This window comes from Theropithecus gelada, chromosome 17, assembly GCF_003255815.1.
Source record: "Theropithecus gelada isolate Dixy chromosome 17, Tgel_1.0, whole genome shotgun sequence".
NCBI classification, from domain to species: Eukaryota; Metazoa; Chordata; class Mammalia; order Primates; family Cercopithecidae; genus Theropithecus; species Theropithecus gelada.
The window spans coordinates 44395126-44419773 of NC_037685.1; the positions used below are offsets into that span (position 1 = coordinate 44395126).

General features: G+C 36.8%; 1 protein-coding gene across 1 annotated transcript in view; it reads left to right on the forward strand.

Moving 5' to 3' along the window:
* Positions 1–3072: 3072 nt before the first annotated feature.
* Positions 3073–24648, forward strand: part of DAOA (D-amino acid oxidase activator) — a gene marked incomplete at its 5' end in the record, with an annotated part of 71190 nt that continues 49614 nt past the window's right edge. Inside the window, 4 exon segments of the mRNA XM_025364853.1 lie at positions 3073–3098; positions 3818–3846; positions 3849–3915; positions 9158–9301. Of these exon segments, the coding sequence (XP_025220638.1) occupies positions 3073–3098; positions 3818–3846; positions 3849–3915; positions 9158–9301 (266 nt within the window).

Below are 24648 nucleotides of genomic sequence, written 5' to 3' on the forward strand. Positions count from 1 at the left end.
TAATGATAGTATGATTTGAAAAGTCTGGCTCAATTCCCAGACTTAGGTCAGGCTAATATACTAATATATTTAGACCAGTTTACTGTTTTATTGGACTTTGATGTTGAGCTATATTTTTTGAAAGAGTATTTTTATGTTGCAAGTTCCAAAAAAGATCCTACAAAAGACAAAGCCTTGTTTTCTTTTTATCTTTAACTGTAATAAGCAGTTGGATCTAATTTTGAAACTCCCACAATTTGCAGCATATATATTTTGGATTATGTGGGAGGCTAAAATTATATTGGACATGAGGAATTGTTCCTATCTTATTTTCTGGCATAAAATCTTGTTTTTCTTTATTGTTTTTGTATGTCTCAGAACTTCAGAAAAAGGAAGAGCATGCATCCACAATTAAAGAAAAAGTAATTATAAATTTATAATATCACAAGTGAACCCAACCTACTTCTCCTAATATTTTTGGTTTGGATATATTGCTAAATAGCATCATCGTTCTCTTAGACATGAGGTTGAAAATTTCTGGGTTACTGTTGACTTCTGTCTTATTCCTACTTTTTAAAGTCCTTTTGTTTATTTTTATTCTTTCTCTTATCACAGATTCTACTCATTTTTGTTCCTCTGTAACTATTACCTAAATACATTTGAGTTTCCTAATTGTCTTTTACAATTTACTTTCTTTCCTCTCCAATCTGTCATTAATTTTGAAGCCAAAACAATCTTGATCATAATATTTACTTCATTTTAATGATTTCTCATTGTCTAGTGTGTTGAGTTTGAGGAAGAATGCCGGTGTCCTATCTGTTACAGCTATATCTTAAAATTACTTCAGTGATTTTTAAATACAACAATCTCTGGATCATAACCTCGAGACTCTGATTCATTATGCAAGAGTAGACATGGGTCTTTGAATTTCTAACAAATGTCATTGTGTTTTAATTGTGCTAATGAAACCCTGCACTGGCAACCTAATAAAGTAGCCTACAAATAACTGGTAATCAATAAAATATTTGTGGAACAAATGAATTATTGATTCTTTGTATGAATAGCTCATTCTCAAGTAAACACCTGAACATCAACCTCTCCCACCCCACACCCCTTTTGAATTGTTCTTCATAAAACTTACTCCTGTGTGAAAGCATCTTCTGTGTGTGAATGTTTACTGTCTGCATCACCACATGGAATGTGAGATCCCTGAGGGCGGAGACTTGTTTGTTTTGCTCACCAGTGTCTCAGTGCCTGCAATAGCACCTGGTAAATCATAGCGTCTTCTGAAATACTTTCTGAATGGATATAGGAGTGCTAGGAAAAGCCTGAACATGGTAGATAAATGAGAAATCACCACCAGAACACCAAGTTCCTGGCATACAGTTACAAGGTCCAGCAACATAGTTTCTAAGAACTAGCTGTTCTCTAGATCAACTATACAGATTAGCAAGTCTTTTAACTAAGTGTTGAGCAGAGTACTGCTCTGAGATTTAGCACCTCAGTTTTTCAGGGCCCTGAAGACCGTGGATTGCTTCTAGAGATGGACTGTCAAATAGGAAGACTTTCTGCAGTTACAGAAATGGTGTATGTCTGTGATGTCCAACATGGTAGCCAAGTGTGTGTGGTTATTGAGTACTTGGAATATGGCTAGTGGCACTGAGGAACTAAAGTTTTAATTTCAATTAATTTAAATAGCCTTAGGTTGCTAGGGTTTACCGTACTGGACAGTGTAGTTCTACAGTTATTCTTGTCTCCTCATATTCAAAATTATCTTATGATGCTATCATAACCTAAAGATTAGCCAGGGACCCTATCATGGCTATGGCAGTCATGTCCTGTGAAAAATTCCATTACTGGCATCCACGTTTTGTGATGTGTAGAGCAAAATCTCAGCCTCCCTGACTAAGGCCCGTTCCATGTGGACGCCTGGCTTTCTCCCTCGTCTACCTCCCTCAGTGGAGAGTCCGCCTGCTGACAGTGCTCTCCTTAGGTGCCTGTCTCTGGCTGTCCTGGGCCATCTGCACAGAGTTGTGCATGAGCTCCACTGTGGGAAGTCTCTAGAGATGAGCTGAGCTTACCCCACACCAACTGAAGGAGTCTATCTTAGTCCTGAAGATCCCAAGTCATCCTCATATCCCCATGAATGTGAATGGAAGCTGGGCCTGCTCAGAGAATCATCAGGGCTCTTCATTGTGGCCTGGAGCCGACTGCCAAGGAATGCCCAGGAACACACTCAGTAAGAGTGCTGCCCTCAGGCCAGACCAGACTTGAACCCTGCAGAGAAATCCCATATATATGTCTGCAGTTGCTCATTTGGATGCTGTAAACTTAATGTTGTGAAAAATATAAAGACTTATGTTATCCGGTCTCTCTTGGGAAAATACGTAGGTTTAATCATTCCTGAATTTTCCTTAGTTCACACAGATTTATATCCTAAAAATTGGCATTGGGTAGGTGTGTCAAGTTATCGTTTTAAAAACATAGAAGCTTGAACAAGACATACCACTCCAGTCTAGAATGTCTATATGCAGAGTATCCACAAAAGAACCCACCTTCAAAATTCCTTCATGTCTATATGCCTTCAACATTCTTTGTCTTCAACGTTCTTTCATGTCTAGAATATCTATATGCAGAGTATCCACAAAAGACCCAAACGTCTTTCATTTAAAGAACCAAACTTCTTTAAATAAAAATGACTAGCAATAATGTAATATTTTACCATTTACGAAGAGTTTAACGATAACAATATTCATCTTGAGTTAATTTCTCATGAATAACATTCTCATTTCTTAAAATTTGCTGAATGGAAAGCCAGAAAGTAGAGTGAAGCGAGTAATGTGTGTGTGAGTAGTCATTGGATACATGCATAACAGTGAGCAGGTTTATCAGCCCCTGCATGGCGCAGTGTTCTGATTATTTTTGCTGCATAAGAACTACTCCCCAAATTAGTGGCTTCAAGTAAAAACTTACTATTGTATATGATGATTCTGTTGAGCCGGGATTTGGAAAGGGCACGCAGGAGGTCTCATCTCTTCTCATCTCTGCTTCACAATGCCTATAATTTAGCTGGGAGGACCGAAAAGGCTGGAAAAGCTGATGGGTGCTGTGTCTCTCCAGTCTTTTCAGGTAGGCAGCTTGGGGTTTCTTACAGCATGGTGGCCTCAGTGCAATCTGACATTTGTATGGCAGCGCAGAGCACCCACGGTGAATGTTCCTGGAGACAGGAAGTGGAACATGTCAGAGTTGGAAGCCTGAGCCCAGTATATGGTTCAGCGTTACTTCTGCCATATTCTGTCAGTCAAAGGAGAACCTAGCCAAGGATCCCTCACGTTAATGAGGAGGAGACCTAGGCCCTCACCTCTCCCTGGGAGAAGGATCAAAGAGTTTGAATCTTGAATTCCCAGCAGGCAGACAGTTTTCCATTGTTATAAACCACCTGCCCTCACTCCATCTGCCTGTGCTAATTGTTTGCTCACAGGAATTTGTTTTGCACTGTGTAGAATTGGGATAACTTTGTGCTTATTTTGCAGTTAAAAGGGAGAGGCGCTAGGTTGGAAATTTTTGAAAAGCAAAGGTTTGAGAGCCAGTAAGACCTGGAGTGAACTCTCCTGTCAGTTATTTGCCAACTGTATGACAGCGATTTCTAAAAAGAAATGCAAACCTCAATATCCTCATCTATAAAAATAAAAAAAGAAGACTTATCTGGCTGAAGTATTGAGATTAAAAATATGACAAGTGCTAAACCCCACACATATTATGTGCTCCATTGATGTTGCTTATCCTTTCTCCCTTTTGCAGGATATAAAGGAATCTGAACACGACTGATATTTTCTTTAATTTTTAGATCCAGATATACATTGGGTAAAACTTCATAGGTTTTCCAAGGAACAGTCTTCTGAGCAAATCTGAAAACTCTCTAAACTCCATTGCTATGTTACTCTTTATCTTTATATGAATTTAAATTCCTCTAGAAGTTAGATAAAACTGTAGTAAAGCTACATAATACTTTTGACATATTCTCAAGAGTAGACAAATTTCAATTAATTCGTAAGACACAGGAATACCATTTTTCCAATTCAAATGCACCTCTTGGTTTCTGGAGTGTTAATAACCATTTACACTTACAGTTCAAACAATGCAACCTTGTAAAACATACAGAACTTACGAAGAGATACATAACTCTTTTTATGAAGCAAACAAGTAAATTATTTTCCTCAATCCCATGATTTACTTTTGTGTAGTGGGAATTTAAGGTAGTAGTTTTGCTTTCAAGTACCAACTTTTCAATACCTGTAGATGCAAACCCAAGGTAGGTCTCACAGAGCTCCTCACTTAATAATCTGTTAATGTTTAATTCTTTATTTTTATTTATTTATTTATTTACTTATTTATTTATTTTGGAGACAGGGTCTCAGTCTGTTGCCCAGGCTGGAGTGCAGTAGCGTCTCAGCCTCCCAAAGTGCTAGGATTACAGGCGTCAGCCACCACACCCAGCCCGTTAATATTTAATCTCCTAGAAGGTGATCTTTTTTTTTTTCTTTTTTAAAGAGACAAATTGCAGCTCCTTCTCTGAGCTTTTCTAAACTATAGCAGACAACTTAAAATCTGACATGCCAAGATACAACCTTGTCTTAGTTTTCTATCACTGCTATAACAAATTAACACAAATTTTGTGGTGAAGAAACCCACACATTCATTGTTTCATAGTTCTCATCAGGCCGACAGATGTCTCACCTGGCCAACAGCAAGGAATGGGCAGGGCTGCACGCGTTCTGGAGGCTCCAGGGCAGGCTCCATTCTCTTGCCTGTCCCAGCTTTCGGGAGGCTGCCTGCATGCCTTGGTTCGTGGCCTGTCCTCTGTCTTTAGAGTCAGCAATGTTGCTTCTCTGACCACTCTTCTTCCAGCATGCCCCTCTCTCAGCACAGCGGGGAGTCCTTCACTGATTGTAAAGATGCCTGTGATTACACTGGACACACCAGGATAACAGTCACTCTCCACCTCCAGGTCCTTAACGTTAGTCACATCTATGAAGTCCTTTTGTTACATAAGATCATATATCCCCAGGTTTTCAGGATTAAGAACTGGACATCTTTGGGGGGTGGAGCAAAGAAATTTCTGCCTACCACAGCCCTTGACAGCATAATTAAAACATTGATTTTCATATGATTTTCCTTAACTGAATTTCATTTTGCCTCAAAGGTGCAGATGGTCAGTCTTTGAGTGCCAAGTTTAGATGCTCATCTTATTTTTAATTTCTGACCAAGATTGATGATTACTTGAATATGTTGGCTACCCAAGTAATTTTATTTACTTTTACTAAAGAGGATAATTATATTTCAATTAACAGATTCTCTTTAACAATAAAAAATTACAAATGTTAGCTGAGAATGACAGATATGAAATAAATTTTAAAAGTCTAATCAATGCCTGGTGGAATAATTTGTGAAGCAAAATAATTAGAAACAATTTTCATTGAAAGGCATGCAGTATGTTAATTTCTTCCACTTAGCCTTGAACAAAGCTAAGGATGTTGGAATGAAAACAAGCTTATTGTCTTCTAATGATGACCATGCCTTGGAACACTCTTCCCTTCAGAGATTTGTCCCTGGTTTGTGGAATCACAATAAAATATTATGAAAATAATTGTGGGTAAACAGGGAGAAGCCAGACAATGAAAAGAAGTGAGATCTTGTCCATATATCTATTTGCATGCAAATCTTGTTAGCTGTAAATAGACATGAACAAGAAATGGGGGAATAGCAGAATAATTTTTCCAAGTGCATTTTTTTAATCAAATCAATCCTTACTTTAAAAATTAATGTAAAATTAAGAAGGCAGCAGACATCAGTATGTTTCAGCATATATACAAGCAGAGGTAGGCAAGGCATGTACATTTTCTGCAAGTAGGACAGTTATCATCTCATTAGATAGTTAAGCACTATACCATAAGATTCAATAATATTAGTGCTAGGCAGAACACTAAATTCAAAGTAGCTGGAGGACAGAAATTTCCTTCCTCTTATCATCATCCACGCTTTCTTAACTGCTTAGGTGTGTACTGTTAGTTCCTGGCTGCATTTTCTCCTCTTCAACTTACAAATTTTTCCTGTATTAAAACTAATTCTGCTCTGTCATATTTTATTTGGCCTTATTTTCTAATAGTGACAATGAGTGTAAAAGAAATTCACATTATCCAATCCTATTTTATTTCTTTCAAGTAGTCACCAAATCCACAAAAATGTAAGGCCCAAAAATAATGTACCAATGATGAAAATTTTAAACATTTCTGACACATAGATGAGGGGGATGTATATTTATGAAGTAATGAGCTTATTATAGGGGACCGAGTTTGATACTTTCTCTGCCTTCACATCCTTGTGAGAGTTTACAGATTTTACAAACTCAAGGTTATAAATTACTTTCCAATTATGGGTTCCCTACTCTGAAATAATTAAAGTAGATTCAAATGGTCTTTTTGGTAGCATTCCTTCTTTCTGTCATAGCACTAATAAAAGCCCTAAATTTGTCAAGAAAAAGAAAACGGAGTATCAAGTTGAATTTTTTGATGCGCAGGGGAACCGACTGAAGAATATTTTTCTAGCAATTGTCTAATTTACTTTCATCATACTTCTAAACATTCCAAAGCAATATTTAATCTTCTGACAGTTGTGTTTTCTCAGTCTCTATTGAATGCAAAGAGAATCACTCCACGTCTTTTTTTATTCCATATTGAGGGTTATTTTTAGTTTTTTATTTCTTGGATGATTTCTTCTTGGCTTTTACAATAAATTCCAGCTACTGGATTTTCACTTGGTTAATCTTCCTAACCAAAATTTGATCTACTTTTTTTGTCCCCAGGCTGGACATGTTTCTTAACTGGATTAATCATCTTGCTCATTGGAATTTTTTTTTTTTTCAAGAAGAGACTAGAGTTATAGTCTTGTTATATCTCTAATCAGAATAAACTATCAAGATTAAAATAATTGCTTAAGGATAAACAAACAGAATTTCTAATATATAGCAGGTATCTTTGTTATAGGTTAAGCAGTCTGTCCTCACTGAAAATGCTATTATTTTCCAGTTTTGGGGAAACTGGAATTTCTCTGTGTAGCCATGCTGGCAACTTGTCTTGGTTTCTTTTATTTATTTTTTTTACCCCCATGACTAATAATTTTGAAGTGCCTTTGACACCATGCCTTTTTTAACATTCTCATTTTTAAGTCAACTAACAAAATACCAAACAACACATTCATTAATATTATCTACTATTTATTACATATTTATAAATTATAGAAGTTGGACTGGTAAAAGTAAAATTATTTTAGAAATCCTACATATATAAAATAAAACAGCTCACCCATGTACCCTCAACCAAAATATTCTATTTTTATTCATTTATTTATTTTAAATTATTTTGAGACAGAGTCTTGCTCTGTTGCCCAGGCTGGAGTGCAGTGGTGCCATCTGGGCTCACCGCAACCTCTGTCTCCTGGGTTCAAGAGATTCTCCTGCCTCAGCCTCCCAAGCAGCTGAGATTACAGGCCCGCACCACCACACCTAGCTATTTTTTTTTCTTTCTTTTCTTTTTTCAACACAGAGTCTCGCTCTGTCACCCAGGCTGGAGTACAGTGGCGCGATCTCGGCTCACTGCAAGCTCCGCCTCCCGGGTTCCCGCCATTCTCCTGCCTCAGCCTCCCGAGTAGCTGGGACTACAGGCGCCGCCACCACGCCCGGGTAATTTTTGTATTTTTAGTAGAGACGGGGTTTCACCGTGTTAGCCAGGGTGGTCTCGATCTCCTGACCTCGTGATCCGCCCACCTCAGCCTCCCAAAGTGCTGGGATTAGCTGTGAGCCACCGCACTTGGCCATTCAATTTTTAAAATACTGTTTGAAAATTGAGTTGAAGCTGTTATACAGACAATAAGACTGTGTGGCCAATGCACTTTATATTGATCGAGGTGAAGGATATAGGACTGGAATAAATGGTATAAAATTTGGACTAAGAACCAGTTACAGGACAAATAACATATTAGCACAGATTTGATATGAGATTTACCTAGATGATACCAAGAGGGCTTCTAGGAAATTTTCATCCTTTCATACAAAAATTAAATTGATGGATTCAGAATTTCAAATAAGTTTTCGCTACTTACTTGAAAATAAGAAAGGGAGCGCTATTTGTCTAGAAAGTTGGTTATATTACATGATAAGGCATTTAAAAACATTTCGTGGTAGCTTATACAGATATATCATGAACATAAATCAAAGATTTTACTTGATTAATAAGAGAAACAAGATGTTACAACCGATTCAAAGGCAAATTTAAAGTCATATATAGGTAGAACTGGTCGATTCACAGAACAATAGTCCATAGCATTCTCACTGGACACAATTACTTTGCATTTTTCTGAAAGAAAGTCAATTGCATTTATGCCATATTTTTAAAATTTTACAAAGTTGTAAAATAGCTCAAAGATGATGAAAGGCAGAGAAATCTTGGAAGCCTCTGCTAGTCACGTGATTTAGTAATATTTACAGCTCATTTCAGTCTTTCACAACTTTCTCCTGCATTCACTATCACACTCCATTCTCTTTCCACACCAAAATAAGAGGAATCATTTAACCCTATCTAAGATCTCATAAAATACTAATATAACTTAAGATCCCCTCGAAAAACTACCTTGTGGTCAGCACAGTAGGAAAGGCCCCTTGATGGGGAAGAGGAAACTTCCCAACACTCGCACAGGAAAGGGAGGAACGGACCATTTCATCGTGAGGTTTGGAGGTTTGGAAAGGCTATGCACGTGTTATGTAAGTATGGTATAGGCAATCCATTTCATGAGGAATCAAGAATGAGGCATCACGATTAATTTTTTCTTGCCATCTTAATATTTTTGTTTTACTGTAATTAAATAACTCAACATATAGTCCGATCCAGAGAGAGAAGCCACCCTACCTTTGGGCTTAATCTCAAAACACAGACGTATATATTTCAATTAACAGATGACATTTGAATCTCTGAGGGAATTTTGTTTTAACCAAAAACCTCTGAAAAATTAAGTAAAATGGACAATTCCTACAATCGCTCCACAATCACTAAACCAACATGTATGTTAAAAGATGTGATAGAGTTAATGTGTATTATACATCCACTTAAATACTGTTGCAGCAAAGGAGACAGAGAGAAGGAAGAGAGAAGGTAACAAGGAAAGAAGGATGGAAGAGAGGGCATGAGGACAGTTATTTGGAAATGGCATAGAGGCATTTACAGAGATCATTATATCCTTGGGTCCTTTACCTTCCTCAGCCCTACGCAGAGTATATAACTTATTCGTTTTAAACTTTTAACCAGGAGAAAGCTAAATGCTAATCTTGGAACTTAAGAAAGCAACTTCTCTGGGCTTTTTAATATTAGATTATATTTCATGTTGAACTTTTCTCTAGCTCAGAAATCATTTGTCTATTACACAGCAACCATTTTAAAACTTTCTGTTTTTGAAAAAGTATCCACTGGCTTCTTCATATTTTCTCATGCAGTAGTTTTCCTTGAATTTTGTTTTATATAAAAATTACTAGGAAAGTTTGTTGAATTTTCAGATTTCCAGGCCTCCCATCATCAGTAAATCTGGATCACCCTCAGAATACCCATCTTTGTCAAGCATCTTTGGTGATAATGCTGTGTGCCTCTTTAGAACTACGAGACTATTGAGAAGGAAATATGTGAAAAATAAGCCTGCCCATATACAACAATAACATGGGAAAGGAACAATGTAAATTTCACACTGCCTACGTGTGTGTGTGTGTGTGTGTGTGTGTGTGTAGGTGTTTTAAATATAAAACACTTAAAACCATTTCCTGGATTATTTTCAACTGTTAGACCTAGTAGTGAAGCTGTACCAAGCTACAATATCTGATGCTATCTATCTGTCTTTTGCCTCTTATGATAATTATTTAATTATCTATTCACTTGGGTAACGGGACTTTTCCCCCTAAATAATGCTGTTATTTTCTTTATGTTAGGCTTTACGAGTGTAAGCAAAATTGCATTTTTTAAACTTTTTTAGAATAGTATAAACATTAAGTTAAAATCAATAGAAAAATGTTATTTTTTAAATTGTTCTGAAAATAATTTTTAACCAGATAATTTAATGTCGCCTTTCATGTTTTATCTGACGCTATTTAAATTTGTCATTTACCATATTCTTAAAGTCCTTTAGTTTGCCATGCAAAAAAAGTATAGCCAGGCAGCTAGAAAATGGAAAAGTCACTCACTGAAATTATATTTATAGGCATAGCAACAGAACTATTACAGAGTAATTCCACAGTGATTTTTAGTCATACTGATGAGCTATAATCTGTCTATAAAGTAATAGAGGCTATAGTTTATTGGTGTGAAGCAAAGTTAAATTTAGATGTGGTCTGTAAGAAGTTATTTCTATTCATTTTCAATCTAGAGTTCCAATCAAAGCTGCCTAATCTTTGTACTACAGGAAAGCTACTTAAATAAGTTCTACCATCTCTAAAAGGAAGTGAAATTATTCAACTTCCCTATCAAACTTTCCTTTGGAACAAGGAATTAGGCAAGAATACATTGTAGGTATGATTGTGTGAAGTTTCATGATAGACGCTTACCTGGCCAGAGAGTTAGACTGTACAACTCTGTAACAGATGGTGTAATTTAAACTATGTATATATTTTATTTTTCCATGTTGAGTATTTCTATGACATCCTATTTATCAGGTTATAAAATTTTCCATGACAACTTTTATTATTATAAATAATGAAATTATTTATTTATACTGAATGAATCTTTGATACATTGAGAATAATGCCAATGGGCCTGTGATGTTTCCCAAGTCCTTCAATAAATATCTAAACCATATAATTGCAGGCATCACATAGGAAGACAGAAATTGTTTCGATTTGCTAAACATCTTTCAAAAGATTTTATTCAAAACACTGCTTATTACTAGAAAGTATGTCTCCGTGTGTGTGTGTGTGTGTGTGTGTGTGCGCGTGTGTGTGTATTTTAAGAACATGGTCATTTGTAATACATAGATGTCATCTTACTAACGGCAGTATTCTGCTTCTTCAAGATTATCTCAAGGCAAAGGGCAATAAATTAATCAATAAATGACAATGCTCTATCAACTTGAATTTTAAAATAAAATCAGATATTGCTACAAATTCATAATCAATTATTTCACAGTGAAATTAATCAGTTTAAGGGTTTGGGGGTTGACTGACTAAAGCCAGCAATCATGTGTATCTAAAACAAAATCTGACATGCATAACTTTACAATGATATGAAACAAATCAGCTGCAAGAAAATACTCCAGGATGGAAAAAGTTAAAATTGCAATTACTCTTTTCAAGTTGGAATTGAGAATTGGGGAAGAGAGGAAGTTGGAGAAAAGCCAGAGTCAAAATTTTGGTGAGAAATAAAGAATAGTTGAAGGAGTGTTTTCACAAGTGTCCTTAAGGCTTTGAAAATGTCATTCCTCTTCTGGAAATCTCATGACTTTTAAAAAGTAAAAGACAAACTTTATGATCACTCTGAAATTAAGCAGAAGATTGTATTTCCCTCTTTGAACACTCAGCTCATTTTTTTCTAGACATTCCAAGGTGATTCTAAATGGCACTTTGCACTGTCATTTTAAAAGAATTTCTCAGATATTTGCTGGGCACTTTATGGAAGGAGACACTGAGGTAACGATGTTAAGCTGCATACTCAGAGAGAGATAAGAAAGCAGAAGTTAAGTCAGCCTTAGAAACCAGATCTCCAGACTCCTGGGCCTTCATTCTTAAGCCACACTCTCATTTAATATATCCACTGTGGCTTTTACCGTGACAAAAAACGTAATTGGATCCATGAATGCAGTGCTGTGGAGGGCACTATTAGCATTACACATTATCTTTCATCTCGGACTCTCACAAAGCTTTATTAAACTGTTCAAAAAGGAAGTGTTATTGTTCCCAGGTACCTCTCTCTCCCCAAAAGATAGCTCAAGTGGATTTATCAGGTGGCTAAATGCGCGTACTAAAGAGGTTAAATTTAATTCAGGAGAGGATCTTTCCCTTAGGAACACAGAAGCTATTGTAGTGTTGGTGCTAAAATGGTTCTCTTGTCAGAGGAGTTATGTCTTATGAGATCCTCTAAGCACATTTACGAAAGGAGAGGAACTTGACCACAGAAACTGTGTTTGATACATTTGAGCAGCAAAGTAAATTTTCATTCCATGGCATGCTGTAATGGGGGAAGGTAAAAATATCTCAGATTGATCAACTCCACTAAATTATATTAATCAAAGGCTGTATTTATGAAGGTAAATTAAAGAAAAAATTAGAAATAATCTGAGTTATTTAGGGTGAAGAATATTACATTATGAATCTTTAAGGCAAATTGAAATCCAATCATTTCTTATTTAAAAAGTTTAATATATAAATACTCTCAGTTATATTTAAGACAGAAAGTAAGATGTTGGTAGTGTCTTTATTGGAATATCTATTTACAGAACTTAGGAGGAAAAATGTGTGTGTAATGGCTTCAATTATTCACTTTTATTTTGTGTGTTTTGCACAAAGAAAAACTAAGAACTGCACACTAAATTTTCATGAATGCACACACACACACACACACACACATATATATATACCCACCTTTTTAAATGGGTGATGATGATAGGGGAGAGGACTATTAAAATAACTCTAAATAATATTTATTGTAGTGTCTCATTCTCATACTAATTTATTAAAATTTTATGTCAATAATTCTCCACATTAATATATATTTTTTCAGGCTCTTTCAGAAACATTTTTACTCACGATTTGGAAAAACCAACAAGAGAAGAAAAAAGAAATTCTTATCTGAAACTTGAACTTATCAAAACTCACTTGTCTAGAAATTAGCCTGGGAATATCCAGGCACTGGAATTTTTCACTTTTTTTCCTTCTCCCTCTCAACTTCAGTACTGAGATGAGAAAGTCATTTCCAAATGTCTATGTTTTGAATTTTTAAATAGACCAAATTTAGAGTCATATAAAGATATAATAATTAGCTTTCTTAATAATTTTCACCCAGAGGTACTCTTACAGAGAATAAAAACAACAGCAGCAGCAAAGCCTTTTCCTCATTCACTTGTACCAAAAAACGAGAGTCTGTTAAAAAAAAAAAAAAAAAAAATTACATATGAGGTACTACAAAATGGGAGGTCCACAGGCCTAATTCTCCCTCTGGGTGATTTATGATGTGGGTGTAAAACATGAAGTGGGTGTTTTAAAAAATAATAAAAAGAATCCTTCCTTTATCTCATTCTAAATCTGATGAATGGCTATAAATAGGGCATGAAATTTGGGGCCAGCCACAGTTCCAATTATTCCTAATTTCCTTATACCCAACGCATATGATTGAGTTAGAGTACCTGGTGAGTACTCCAGCTCAAAACGTTTGAGTCTCAGCATGATTCCAGTCCCTGCCTTAGTTTCTCCAGGCTCCCATTGATTGGTGTCAAGCACAGTTCCCTCACCCCCTATACAGCCCCCGTATTCCCAACTCACCACCCGCCAGGGGCTCCTGTCAGCACCCAGGAGCGTTTTCGTAGCCCTCTACTGCTTACAGTTACGTCTGTAAACTGTTCTGAGGACTCCTCAGCAACATTCTGATGAAATTTGTTAGTAGCCACAGGCTAGTGGAAGAACATCATCACTCTTTTGTTTTCTCCTGTCTGCCTCCTGTAGTTCTCCCTATAACCTGGTGGCTTACATCTTTCAATCAGGCTCATTTTGTATAAAGCAGGCCTTTATGTCAGAAGCTGAGACCTCCAACAGATGGAACTGAAAACCATCCTGCTACCAGACCTCGGATCCGGAAGGTCAGTCTTGGTGCTTGTTTTTCCCAGAGTCACTGAGGCTCTTCAAGGCTGTGACACCTTACCTTTGGTGCAGTCTATCAAATAGAATTTCTACTCTCCCTAAATTATATTTCCTCCAGTGCAGATTAATTAGTGATTTACTTCTGGGTTACATACCTAAAATATATTGGTTATAAAAATAATCCTATGCAAATGCCAGTCACATAAAAATGAACTGAATGTAAAAATTAGAAACTCACCAGGCACAGGGGCTCATGCTTGTAATCCCACACTTTGGAAGGCCAAAGTAGGAGGATTGCTTGAGCCCAGGAGTTCAAGACCAACCAGGGAAACCTAGACCCCATCTCTACAAAGAATTTAAAAATTAGCCAGGCATGTTGGCGCACGCCTGTAGTCCCAGCTACTTGGAAAGCTGAGGAGGGAGGATCCTTTGAACACGGAAGGGATTCTTCAGTGAGCCAAGATCACAGCGCTGCACTCCAGCCTGAGTGACAGAGACAGTCCCAAGTTCCTGTCTCAAACAAACAAACAACCTATAAACTAAAACATTTAAAAAATTTACTTATGACAGAAAAACATGATTTGTGAGATAGGTATCTATCAGGTATCTACCAGAGCAATTTTAATTCCTAAAAATAGGCACATAGTTTTTTAAATAATAGAATATCATGAGAGTCATTTCCAAAAGGCATGATTCTGTGTCTTGAACATTAATTCTTTTGCTTGTAAAATTTCATTAAAAATTTATTTAACTTGTTATGTTTAAGACTTTGCCTCAAGCCAAAATAGAATCTGTCATTTAAAATATTTTTCAAAAGATCTCTACTGTGTAGTATTATTTAACAGTCTGTAATGATAGTTAATACTATGAAATATATTTGGTTTCTTGGTCATTTGTGACCATCCAGTTAGGCAATTATTTTCAGCCAAAGCAGCCCATAAGAAATTTTAAGCTGAGTTTTCTTAGAACAACATCTAACAATATAGCTGCACTTCAATGAAAAAGGATTGTTTCTTACACAAATGTACGTTATACAGATGTACTTTTCTAAAAAACCTTTTCTTCAGATTCACCAGGAAGATTACGGTGTGTTTCTTTAATTAGAGGATTTCTGCAATTGTGTGGTTTACTGGTCTGTACAGGAGCTTCCCTTAGTACATGTTCAATAATCAGTTGGTATTGAGGAGTGCTGAAACCTGTGCTAATTTCCCAACTGAACAGAGCAGATGCATACTCACCCATTTGTACTTTTACAAACTAGGACCATAGCAGCTTTTCTCAGGGGCTCCTATAAAATTCCAAAGAGAAAGGGCACTCTGTTCTTTTCTGTTCAAGAATAGACTTGATTACACGTTTTGGGGCATGGGGTTTAAAGGAATATAGGAAAAGGGAGTCTCCAGTTGCCTACATTTAGAGACTAGACCCTTCTCTGCACTTTCCATGGAAGGATAGTGTGAAAGATATTTTAAACCAATTGATTTATCTTGCTTTATTTCTGAGCAACTTGACTCCAGCTATATTGCAATGAAAAAGAATTTTAAAATGGCAGAAACTCTGATTTGTCCTGTGCCCCTTCTTCTAAATTCCAGGAGTCTATGTCCCTTGACAGTAGGACTTTGCTTTGCTATTTCGTTATGCCAAACACCAATACCAATGCCTGGCATATAACAGATGCTCACCTATTTGTTGGCTGAAAAAAATGGGTGATCTTCAATTTTTAGTCAAACTCACCCACTCTTGTCTCCTCATTTGCATTGTTTTTTGTCTCACAGATTGATTATCTCATTAATTCATGTATTTGTTGATTCCTCCATTCATTCAACAACTATTCACTGGGCACTAACATATACTTATGATTTGTTCAGAGTTCTCAGAATTCAGTGGTGCACAGGACCACTTATCTTTATCTCTTTACCTTCGCTGTAAATTTCTCCTCACCTTTTAGAACACAGCCCCCATCTTACCATTCGAGGTTGCTTCCCAAAACAAGTACATAGCTTTGTTTCTGTTGGTATTGTTTCTTGGTTTTTTAAAGGGTTTTTGCCAATCACAATTAAAAAAAAAAAAAATAGGAAAGGCCGAAAGAGCAACAAACACTACAGAAGTGTAAGAATGCTAGAAGGTCCTATCAGTATTGTCTGTGATCTATAATTCCTGACACCTTTATTGAAATTCTTTAGGACTTTATATTGGCTTCTTAGGGCTGACATAATACACTATTGCAAACTGAGTGGTTTAAACCAGTTTCAGTCAATTTATCGTCTCACAGTTCTGGAGGGTAGAAGTCTGAAATTAACACACAGGCTGGTTCCCACTGGATGAAGAATCTGCACCATGCTTCTCTCCGACCTCCTAGTGGTGTCCAGCAATGCACCACCTTCCTTGGCTGGCAGGCACATCAGTCAATCTCTGCCTCTGTCTTCACATGATCACCATTCCCTGTGGCTCTGCTCCTCTTCCTAGAAGGACATCAGCAATATTGGATGTAGAGCCCACTCTACTCTAGTATTACCTCATTTTATTTAAGTACATCTACAATGACCCTATTTCCAAATAAGGGCACATTCTGGGGTTCTGGAAACGACATAACTTTTCAGGGGACACCATTTAAACCAGTAGAGACTACTTTTGTGGATTTTAAGAAACTCATAGGAAGAGTTTACTTCGTCCTATTTTTCTCTGATGTCGTCTTTAGCAGAAGCCTTTATAAAATCCTTTATCTATAAGTACCCCTGAAAATAAAGTAGGTCAGAATAATAGGTCATTTTTCAATGACAAAATATTTTATAACACATAGTATTTATCATTTTAGCACATAACAATGTTCAGCAAGTAACATCTTATAAATTGAAATAGATTAAAATTGCCTGTCATTAAAATTTCATTTCTTTTTCTTCTAAATAAAAATGGATGATTTTAGTCTTTTGGAGGCTGTCATTTTCTAAATCAGTATTTGAATAATGGTAGATTGTGGTAGTGAAATGAGCTATGTAAAGTAGCAGATACAGTGTTTTACCTTTTCTGGCTTGTGTAGTACATGGAATTTTACATGTGTTTTTGGTTCCTAAGAGTCATTGAGGAAGGAGAGGAATGTCAATGGTAGACATTTACCACTTGGTTTTGGTTTGCTGACACCTGTATTAGGGTTCTCCAGAGAGATGGAACCAATAGGATAGATATAGATGACAGATACATGGATAGATAGATAGATAGATAGATAGATAGATAGATAGATAGATAGATAAAGAGAGCATTTGTTAGGAGAATTGGCTCATTTGATTACAGAGCCTGAAAAGCCTCTGGACAAGGCATCTGCAAGCTGGAGATCCTGGCATGTGATGGTGTGGCCCTGGAAGCCAACCGTGTAACTCTCAGACCAAGATCCCAAGGAGTAAGAACTCAGCTACGGGAAGTGCGGTGCTAGTACACTAGTCCTAGAGTCCAAAAAGTAGAGTTCTGCTGTCCAAGAGCAGGGAATGAAGAGTAAGTTCCAGCCCTAAGAAGGAGAAACACACACATTCTTTCCTCTATCTTATTGATCCATCTGGGCCATCAGCTGATAAGACGGCTCTGCCCACGGCGAGGAGGGATCTTCCTCAGTCAGTCCGCTGACGCAGATGCCGAAGTCTTCTGGAAACATCCTCACAGAAACACCAAAAAATCATGCTTTACCAGTTCTTTAGGTATTTCCATAATCCAGTCCATTTGACATCTACAATTATCACAGCACCTAAACCAGCCTCCTCTTTGAGCAAGATCTCCACATGTTAACCTAGTAATGTGAATCTCCATTTCAAACAATACTCTTCTTAGTATTGAACTCCTTGGAAACCTTTCTTTACAGGAGGTAAAGGTACATATTAATAGGGCCATTGTGTTTTTTCATTTTGCTTTATAATAGCAATAGTCTTGGGCACACTTTATTCAAAACCCAGTGTCAGGACCGGTGAAAATAGTTGAACTAAAGTATTTCATTTATTCCTCCCAAGAAGTCTGGTGAACATGCCATTGTCATTCTACTTTAAAGAAGATTTGGGGTCTTAACTTTGTTCTGTTGGTTGTTAACAGTACCACAAGTGAGTGGAGGAGCACGGATTTGAATTAAAACCCCTATAACTCCAGGGACTTTTGTCTAAACTCAAGCACATACTGTCTGTCCCACTCTCTGAAGTGACTATTTCATATATGTTTTTATTCATTAAAACTGTGATCCTCCTGTCCAAGCCCTTATATCTTGGCAGACATCCTTTCCTCCAAGATCAAAGAGAAAATAAAATCCATAAAAAACAGACTCCCTTAATATCCCACCCTTAGGATCCAGCGTTTAGCTCCATCTGCTCTTATCTTTCCTATGAGGAAAACTCATCCCTCTACCAAACCTCTGGATATCATCCTTTTCTGTGGCAGTGGAAACAAACTATTGATTCAAATTTTATCTCTCCCTTGTATCCTTCTCATCGGTATTTAAATGTGTTCTAGGCTCTAACATCTTAGTAACAAGAATCCTTTACCCTTCGGCTAACAATCTGTCTACTCTCCTCTCTTCCTTTAGAAGACAAACCTTTAATGCTTTTAATACTTGCTGTATTAGTCTGTTCTCATACTGCTAAAAAAGATATATCTGAGACTGGGTAATTTATAAAGGAAAGATGTTTAATTGACTCACATTTCCACATGGCTGGGAAGGCCTTACAATTACGGCAGAAGACGAAGGAAGAGCAAAGGGCAGCGGTCAAGAGAGAGAGCTTGTGCAGAAAAATTCCCCTTTATAAAACCATCTGATCTCATGAGACTTATTCACGGTCACAAGAACAGCACAGGAAAGACCCGACCCCATGATTCAATTACCTTCCACTGGGTCCCTCCCACGACACGTGGGGATTGTGGAAACTACAATTCAAGATGAGATTTGGGTAGGGACACAGCCAAACCATATTACTTGCTACCTCTATTTCATCGTTTCTCAATCAATGTACTTTCCTTTGTCTCATGCCTTATTTAACTAAATTCTTTTTCATTAGTCCATAATGTTACTTCATTAGTCCATAATGTTACTTACTCCTATAGTCCCAGCTACTCTGGAGGCTGAGGCAGGAGAATGGCGGGAACCCGGGAGTCGGAGCTGGCAGTGAGCCGAGATCGCGCCACTGCACTCCAGCCTGGAGGACAGAGTGAGACTCTGTCTCACAAAAAAAAAAAAAAAAAAAAAAAAAAGTGTGTAGTACTATCTCATTATGCTTTCATTTGCATTTTCTTAATCACTAATAATATTCAGCATCTTTTCATATGCATATTCTCTACCCATATATTTTTTTCAGTGGTCTGCTAAAGCTTTTGTTCATTTCTTATTGGTTTTTTTTCTATTATTGAGTATTGAGGTTTCTTTATACTTTCAGGATACAAATCTTACATTAGATATATCCTTTGTAAATATTTTATTGTGTGCCACGGAGAACTGTCTTTTAATTCTCTTAACAATGACTTTTAAAGAGCAGAAGCTCTTTTTCATTTGTTTGTTATTTTTTGTTGTTGCGATTGTTTAATTTTGATGAAGTCCAATTTATCACATTTATTCTTGCATGGATCAGGTTTTTTTCTGTGGCACCTAATACATCTTTACTTAACGCTAATCCATGCAGACAGTCTCATATGTTTTCTTCCATGAGTTTTACAGTTTTAAGACTTCACACTAACGTCTATAATCCAACTGAGTTAAATTTTAAATGTGGATCAAATAACTGTTGTGTAATGACTACCCAGATGTTCCAGCATCATTTGTGGAAAATAAGATATTGCTATTCTCCCTACAAGTTTTCTTTGCCCCTTGGCCAAAATCAGTTGTCCATATATTATAGGTCTATTTGGTTTTTTTTACTCTCTATTTTATCCTATTGATTTGTGTATCTTAATGCTAATACCTGTCTTAAAATTATACTTATTCCCAGTTTTGTTCTTTTAGAAAAGTGTTACGGCTATAATAATTCTTTTGCATTTACACAGGAATTTTAAATTCAGCTTGCCAATTTCTACAGTGTAGTTTGCTGGGATTACATGGAAGCTATAGATGAATTTGGGGACAACTGACATCTTAAGAATACTGTCTTCCAACCCATTAAAAATGTATCTTTCTGCATTTATTTATTTAGGTAATCATCAATTTTTCCTTAGTGTTTTCTATTTTTAACTGTGTGAAACTTTCACAAATTTTGTCAGATTTATCTGGAAGTATTTTGTTTTTGTTTTTGTTTTTTTTTTGCTATTATAAGTACCATTTTAAAAATTTCAATTTCATATTGTTCTTTGTTCTTGTATCACAAGATTTAAATGTTATATATTAAATTTGAATTTTGAAACCTCACTAAAATCATACATTAGCTCTTACACCTTTCTGTATGTTTCATAGTTATTTATACAGTTTATGATATTGTCTACAGATAAAACCAGCTGATTTCTTCTTATCCAATTTGGATGCCTTTTATTTATTCCTGCTTTATTACTATGAAAGAAAATGTCACTATCAAGTTAACTAGAAATATTGAAAGCAGACAATCTTGCCTTTTACCTGAACTTAGGTAATCCGGGGCAACGATTGGGCTCAATGTATTTGCTTATTTTTCTGTCCGTGGTTGCCTGATGTTTTTTGTCTTTAAAACCATCATTTCAAATGTTCTGTCTGTTTCTTGATGGTTTGTTTTTTTCTTATGGCAGAGTTAGGCTGGTCCTTTTTGTTCATATACGTCTGAAATAGTCCACATTGTCCTTTAAAGTGTTTAATGTTGATGTCAGGATTTCTTCTATTCTGACTAAACATTATCTGGCTGAGGAAAGTTATCTACTTGCATAGCTTTGATGATAATTTGAATAGAAATGACTCCCACACTTATGTCTCTAACTCAAATCTCTCATTTGAATTCTAAAGGCATTTTTAGCCACCAAACCTACAGTTCCACATAAAAATTTCACAGACAGATCAACCTTGGCATGTCAAACAATGAACCCATGCTCAGCCCACCACTTACTTGGTCCGTTGGATTTTGTGTCTCAACAAATGGCAGCATCATCTGGAAGAAACCTGGAAGTCAGCCGCGACTCTGCGTCCACCCCTGAACCCAGACTTAATCGTGAAGTCCTGTTGAGTCCACCGCCATAAATACATTTTAAAACCTTTACACTTAATCATGAAGTCCTGTTGAGTCCACCACCATAAATACATTTTAAAACCTTTGCATGGTTTCTTTCCACTACCCCTCATCTCACTTCCTTTCAAAAATCCCCTGCTTGGGGTTAAACTGTATCCCCAAGAAAGATATATTGCAGTCCTAATCCGTAATACCTACGAATATGACCTTATTTAGAAATAGGATATTTGCAGATGCAATCAGTTAAAATGAGGTCATTAGAGTGGGCTGTATTCCGTTATGACTGGGGTCCTTGTTGGAAGAGGAGAAGAGTACAGAGGCAGACACACACGGAGAAGAGAAGGTGAGGACATACAGGAAGAGCGCCATGATGATGGAGTGATATGGCCAACAAGCAAGGGGCTCCATGGATTGCCAGCAACACCGGAAGCTAAGAAAAGGACATTGAACAGATTTTCCCCTAAAGCATTGAGAGAGAGCATGTCCTGCTGAAACCTCCATCCCAAACTGGGAGAGAATAGATTTCTGTTATTTTGAGCCACTCCGTTCACATACTCTGTTGTAGCAGCCTAGGAAACAAATCCACTCCCATTTCCATCACCTGATTTCAACAAGAGCCACTTAAGCTCCTGTGTGCCACCAGGTATTGCGCTTAGCCCCTTTACATGCTACTCCAGGCAGGAGTCAGAGTGGTCTTGTAAAAAAGCAAATTGGAAGGTGTCATTGCCCTTCTTCAAACTTTTAGTGGCTCCTTATTGTTTTAAGGATGCTGTCCAGGATCTAAAACATGGTCTAAATGGACCTCAGTAATCTGCTCTCCATCCTTTTCTTCATATGCGCTCACTCACTGGAGTGTTTTCTCACTTCATCAAAGTATTCTAGTCTCCCTTGCCCCTTAGTTGTCCCGCACCCTGTTCGTTCCCTCTCCTTGGAATACTTTTTCCCCCAAACCCTCCTGCTTCATTTTGTTAACGTCTGTATATTCTTCAGATGACACTGCCTCAGAGAAACCTCTCCAGACTATCTGATAACAAAATTGCATGTCTATTTCTGGGCAGCTCTCTCACCCCGTTGACCTATATAGTGTCATATGTGCACCATACAGTGTGCTTATTTGCTTGATTTGTATAATGAATAGGACGTAGTACAAAATATTCTTTGGATGCAGTATTCATGAATGCTCTCAGTTTCCAGATCTCAGTATCTACTATTTTCTTTCCTCTTTTTTTTTTTTTTTTTTTTTTTTTTGAGGAGTTTCGTTCTTGTCACCCTGGCTGGAGTGCAATGGTGCGATCTCAGCTCACTGCAACCTCTGCCTCTCAGGTTCAAGCAATTCTCCTGCCTCAGCCTCCCGAGTAGCTAGGATTACAGGCACCCACAACCAAGCCTGGATAATTTTGGTATTTTTAGTAAAGACGGGGTTTCACCATGTTGGCCCAGTTGGTCTCGAACTCCTGACTTCCAGTGATCTGCCCACTTCGGCCTCCCATAATGCTGGGATTACAGGCATGAGTCATGGTACCTGGCCTCAGTATCGACTATTTTCATACAGCTTCTAATTCTTCATTCTCTCCCCTCTCCATTACAGATCTACATTTCCAAACAATTCCATGGGTAACCTTAATCATCCAAACCCTAAAACCTCAGAGTATTGGATTACGGTGGTCAGGAATTAGGGTAAGAGGAGAATGGAGGAAAAGGAGAGAGAACAGAGAACCCATGAAAGCCAGAAGAGGGTAGGGAATAACACAATTTTGCCAGCTGATTTTGAAAATACCTGGAGTCTCACATATATGCAATTATTGCTCAATTATTTTGCACATGAACCAAATCAGTAAATGGACTGGCTTCTGCTCTTCATCCATTCCTCGCGGTGCACTCCTCTCCTTCCCCAGACTTTTGCTATTGTTCTATACTAAGGCCATGTTCTTTTTTTAAAAAAGTGATCTAATTCATATAATAATATTCTGATGATGGAGCAGGACATGATGTGATTTATCCTGTATCTTTATCAGAGCATCTGAGTTCTGTGTTCTGTAAGAGACGGGACTGGCAAAAACTTTTAACATTCACTGCCTTTGGAATTTACATTCTCCCTGATACCTTTTCCCTTTGTTCCTACAAAATATACCTAAATGTGTTAAGGCAGAAACTCTAAAATTATTACAGGAGAAAGAAAAAAAGAACAGTTTGTAAGAAAATAATCAAATGCTAGAGGAAATAAAGTAAATAATCATTACTTGAAGTGAAAACCAGAAAATTAACCAATTTTGAAAATATACTATATACTATTTTAAAATAAAAGTCTTACATAAAATAGTGAATTCCAAATACCTTCTTTTGTTTGGGCTAAACATAAAATATTTATAGAAAATTGATCATCAAAGTCCTGTTTCTATAATTGCCTGACATTTATTTCAACATTTCTGATACAGCAAATGGAGTGACCAATGTCAACAGGCAACATTTAAAAAGCCATTTCTTTGAGATTTAGAATACTTTTGCCATCCCTGGGGACATGCTTTGAATCTGGCAGGAACATTAGCTGATCATGCTACTTCAATCTGACAGCTTCAGATTTTTAACAGGGGAAAAAGGCAGAACTAATGGATGTGAATAAGCTTAAAAGCACGGGAACTTATCAATCACTGTAAACAGCTGTATTTTGGGAAGCTAACAGAGGTACTTCTAAAAACATAAAAAGTCAATAGATATATTTCTGGCAACTAATAATTTCAATCTGGTCTTCTTCATTTGTCCCTCCTCCAACCCCCAACCTGCCTACCTTCTGTTTTGTTTTGTTTTTTTTTAAAGTATAATATTCTTGTCAGCATTGATTAACATGAAAACATTCTCCTCACATGCACCATTCTGCTTTCCAGAAGGAAATAACACAGTATCTAATTTTATGAAAAGATAACTCAAAAGATGAATGAAACAAATCAAATTATTAACGTGATTATAATCGTTTTCATCCTGTTCTGATTTTTATAATAGAGGACGTGTACACACAATGCTATTTATAATTGGCACATTATTGGGTAATGACTATAACTATTTATCTTTTTGTTCAACCTCAGGCACATAACATCTTACGTATATATTTCAAAGAGCTTGAAAACACAATTATCTGTTTTGCTTTACAATTATTTCAAAATATTCCACTATTGTATTCCTCCACAGAGGCCTCTAACCCTTTATTTTCCAGAACAGATTCGCTTTTGAAGAGATTACTAGTGTGACAGTGTTTCAAGCAGCACAATAAAACCCTGTTTCCTCCACTGGAAAAGTGAAAATTTAATTTTATTCTCTAGCCTTCTAAAGTATTAGGTGAGGATCAGGCCAAGTCATTAGACATTAGAATCCTATGAAGAAAATGTCCTCAATATGGAGTCCTTAAGGATACAAACTTGTTTCAAATACTGTGATGGTAATTTCTCACACTGAGAAGGTACTTTTCAATCAACATGACTTGACTGTTTGGGGTAGAACTTGAAAGGCATCAAGATTAATTTCTTTCTATGCACAAGGCACTACATCATTTGCTAAGGATAATAGGACACACAACACAGTCATGCTCTGATGAACTGACTATTCACCAGGAGAGACAAACAGTATGAACACACCTATTGCATTACAGTGTGGTGGAGCCCG